Source organism: Papaver somniferum, unplaced genomic scaffold (assembly GCF_003573695.1).
Source record: "Papaver somniferum cultivar HN1 unplaced genomic scaffold, ASM357369v1 unplaced-scaffold_18778, whole genome shotgun sequence".
Classification (NCBI taxonomy): domain Eukaryota; kingdom Viridiplantae; phylum Streptophyta; class Magnoliopsida; order Ranunculales; family Papaveraceae; genus Papaver; species Papaver somniferum.
Genome location: NW_020628572.1, coordinates 1 through 4,381, shown reverse-complemented (window position 1 = coordinate 4,381; position 4,381 = coordinate 1). Strand labels below are relative to the sequence as shown.

At 36.6% G+C, this 4,381-nt stretch overlaps 1 protein-coding gene across 1 annotated transcript; it reads left to right on the top strand.

Moving 5' to 3' along the window:
• The first annotated feature begins 6 nt into the window (after positions 1 to 6).
• Positions 7 to 1,038, top strand: LOC113338206. The gene is made up of 2 exons (XM_026583667.1): positions 7 to 332; positions 731 to 1,038. Exons 1-2 carry the CDS (start codon positions 23 to 25, stop codon positions 913 to 915), a joined length of 495 nt encoding a protein of 164 aa, XP_026439452.1. The 5' UTR covers positions 7 to 22; the 3' UTR covers positions 916 to 1,038.
• Positions 1,039 to 4,381: the final 3,343 nt, after the last annotated feature.

The following is a 4,381-nucleotide window of genomic DNA, read 5'->3' as shown; positions in this document are numbered from 1 at the left end:
AGCGGAGGATGCTTTCAATAGCATGGAAAGGCAGTGGGAAAGCCTCAGAGAAAAGCTATCTGCTTTAGGTGTAATTCTTCCGTCTGCGTCAGCTATTGTAGTGGAAGATGGAGGGCCAAAAAGTGATATTGCTGAAGACGTGTGTCACCAAGTTTCTGTTGCAAGGTTTGTGGCTGATGCCGTTGGTAGGGGGGTTGCCAAGGCAGAAGTCGAGAAGGAGATGGAGTCTTTGGTCGAGTCAAAGAACTTTGAGATTGCTCGGTTGATAGACCGACTACATTACTATGAAACGATGAACTCTGAGATGTCTAACAGGAACCAAGAAGCTATGGGTAAGTTAATGCTGAATTTCAGTACACTGTTAATCTTATCCTTTTTATTTGCCATTGTTTTTTTTTGTTCTTTTTTTCTTCTTTGATTTGCTAGATTTTCCTAAAATATGTAGTGTTCTTTTTCTGTTGTGAATAAATGCCTAAGCCACATATATGCTCCCATCTGTTGGCCATTATATACCCCAAGTTTCATGTTTACACAAACTTGGTATAGATGCACCTAAACTCATACCATGGCCGTACCTTCTGCATTTACAATTATGTTGACTGCTGCAGTAAGATGAATTCCCCTGTAAACTGTTGCGGTCGTCCTTTTTTACCTAATGATCTTGAAGTTTTGTATATTATGCCCCACCATCCTTTAGCTATTTTTGATGTTTCTTCGATCCCATTTGCAGAGATGGCGCGTCATGACAGACAAAGAAGGAAAAGAAGGCAAAGGTGGATTTGGAGTTCAATTGGTGTCACCATTGCACTTGGCTCTGCAGCGCTGGCATGGTCTTATTATCAGCCGACTTCAAAAGGAGTGTTGCCAAGCAGTTCTTCACAGAGTACTGAGATTCCCAAAGCAACAAAGTTGTGAATCGCTTTGTTTTATGTAGAAGCCTATATAAACAGGCATAGGGTTTGTCTCTAGGATACAATCTTTTATCAATCATATTATTTATCAATCTTGTTATTCGTTTAACACGAATTCTCTTTTATCTTTTCTTTCTCTTTGATTAATTTCGTCTATTTCGCATCTCTTTCTTCCTTCACATCCCAGCAATCTCCGTAATGCATTCTTCTTTCTTATCATTCTTCTTTCTTATCGTTCTATATTAGTTGGTGTCAGAGCCAAGAGTTTTAGGTTCTCATCTAAAATTCGAGCCAAGAGTTTTAGTTTTTCATCTAAAATTTGATCCTAGGCATCGCATCCGCAACTCAAACCCCAAAGTTAAAAAAGAAAAAGAAAAAAAAAAAAAACCTAATTTCTATTCTTTTTAAAACAATGTGAAAACTTACCAGAAAAGATAAAAAACAAATAATGAAGGATCTCGAAGAATTGGAGATTGTTATTGCTAAAATTATCGGTAAGATTACACATGGCTATAAAGCAGATTTCATCATCGACTCAAGAGGATTCATCTTCAACTAAAAACATTACTATATGATTCTCGCGACATCAATTGGTGAGGAAGAGATGAAGACTACTTCTCAAACAGACGAAGTAAATCATGTTTCTAAGGAAGAAGAAATTCAAGTCGACCAGATGATTCGTCAGAGCTTAATGGTGAGTTATTAAATCTTAAACGTAATGATTTAGTAGATCATGATATGGATTTATCTTGTTTGTCTACTGTTCATAACATTCAAGTTGGTGATCAACTAGATGCATGTATAGTCTGTTATGCTAACCCTAGTAAGATTGTTTAGTTAACCCACTCAATTTCTAAAATTCCAATCAAACAACTCACTAGTATTGTCCAATTAAAACTCAAGGATGATAATTTTCTCATCTGGAAAGCTTTGATGCTTCCTGTTATTCGTAAATTCAAGATCATGAAGTATCTTGATGGATTTTGTGAATGCCCAATTCAATATACAACTCGTGCAAACGCTAATAATGGAATTGAAAATCCATTATATACTGATTGGATGGATGAAGATTCAACTATCATGATGTGGATACACTCAACAATCTATGACAGTGTCATCTCATACTTTGCTTGTGCAACTTCTTATTCTTTCGAGTTATGGAAAGCTATATCTGATCGTTTTGCTAGAATTTCTTCTACTCATGCTATTCAATTACACACCAAGTAGATGAATGTAAAGAAAGGAAATTCATTTGCTTCTGCATATGGTAATGAAATCAAGATCATTATTGATTAATTAGCTGTTGATGGATCTATTATTTCTGATGATCAAATTGTTGTTGTTACCTGGGTGGATTGAATGTTGATTTTAGTTCTTTTGCTACATCTGTGAGGATTAGAAATCCACCTGTTACAGGTCTATAATTACACAATTTACTACTCAGTGAAGAGTTAGTTATCAATATTAAGATTGTTAGTTCATCAGCTGAGTCCACAAATAGAGTTTTTTATGCTTCTAGTAATAACAATGGCAGATGCAATTCAAGGGGTTTTTCTAGAGGAGGTCGTGGTACAAATCCTGGTAGAGGTTTTGGTAGAGGTACTGGTATACTTCCTTCTCCACCATCAAATATTTCTTATCCTACTTCTATGGCTAGACCTTCTTCTTTCAATTCAATTTCTTCTGGTGAGAGACCAACATGTCAGATTTGTCAGGAATATGGACATGCTGCTGATGAGTGTTGGAATATAATTAACTTTTCTTATCAAGGAAGAAATCCTTCAAGTAATCTACAATCTATGCTTGCCTCAGCAAATGTTATGGGTCAGAATCCTTGGTATATAGTTTCTAGTGCAACACATCATTTAACTGCATATGCTTCAAACATTGCTTCAACTTCTATTTTTAGAAGCAATGACACTATAACCACAACTAATGGTGAAGGTATGAGAATAAACAAAACTGGCACTTCTATTGTTTCAGTACCAAATCAAAAATTTACCTTTAAAGAATATTCTTCATGTTCCTATAGCTTCTCAAAACTTGATTTCAGTTCATAAGTTTACTAGAGACAACAATTGTTCTGTGACATTTACTTCAAAAGATTTTTCTGTTAAGGATGTGAACTCAGGATATATCCTCTTTCAAGGTCTTAGTGAGAATGGGCTTTACCCTCTACATGGGAACATTACATCTCCACTGACAACTACAACTTTTTCTTGCAATAAAGCTTCTTCAACAACATGGCATAGGAGATTAACTCATCAATCTTTCCAATCTCTTAGTAGGCTAGCTAGGATTTTAAACTTTCCATATAAAACTCTTACTTGTACTGAGTGTCAAGTATGTAGAAGTCATAAGAAACCTTTCTATATGTCAATGTCATCTACTACTGCACCGCTACAACTGTTACACATGGATGTATGGGGTCCTGCACCCGTTGTTTCAGTTAATGGATTCAAATATTATGTTAATATCATTGATGATTTTACCAAGTTTTGCTGGTGTTGATGGTGGATTTTCGACAAAGGTCAAAATCGTAAAATCATGATACTGCATGTTTCTGACCGGGCTTCAGGAACGCATGTGAGGATTCATATTTTATGATCCGTGAACCTTTTCACGATCTCTGACTGAGTGAGTGTTCCTCTCAGAGCCATGATGAATATGTTTCTCGAAAGGCCTCCCCGGATGAGCGTTCGATGTTGCGCATTTCATCATGACCTCTATGTAGAGTCAAATAATTGGGAGGTTCTCTAGACATAATTGTTTGTTAGAAGCTTAAAACCTTCAAGACGTCGACGCTGCACGTTGTTCCTGACTACAGAGAGAGACCCACCTCTACATAGAATAACAATTGAGCGGTTCTCTAGACATAATTGTTTGTTAGAGGGATTAACGCCTTCAGGACGTCGACGTTGCACATTGTTCCCTGACTATGTAGAGAGACCGTGTATAGATTCAGGCGGCTCTCTAGACATAATTGTTTATTACAGGGCTTAACGCCTTCAGGACGTCGACGCTGCACGTTGTTCCCTGACTATGCACCCTTCAGAACGAATATGATGCTTCAATTATCTCATATATCGATTCTGCAAATAGATTAATTCTATCATGACATTCATCCACTGAATTCCTAGAAAATAATCTCTTATATCTCATTACTCCGTTCCCTGAATTCCCCGACTGGATTTATGGATTAGTAATAGATGCACAATTCATAATTATTACTCCGTTTCATGAATCGTTCTCCGCTGAATTTCATGAATTAGTAATAATTACTCAACAATCGGGCGTCTGGACTATCACCGAGTAAGCCCCAAGAAAATGGTGCAAGTGTACTCAACGATGATGCATGAACGAGCACCCAAATGCACGAACGAGCATTCAAAAATATAGACAAACGAGAGATAAGATTCTATATTATTTCATTTCATTTTCTTTTCTTTTCTTTTCTTTTCTTTTCTTTT

What these genes read in the sequence shown, in the direction of transcription:
- LOC113338206 (XM_026583667.1), top strand. Translation starts at nt 23, where the DNA reads ATGGAAAGGCAGTGGGAAAGCCTCAGAGAAAAGCTATCTGCTTTAGGT. An exon ending in CAGGAACCAAGAAGCTATGG is followed by an intron (nt 333 to 730) that starts GTAAGTTAATGC and finishes TCCCATTTGCAG; the next exon opens with AGATGGCGCGTCATGACAGA.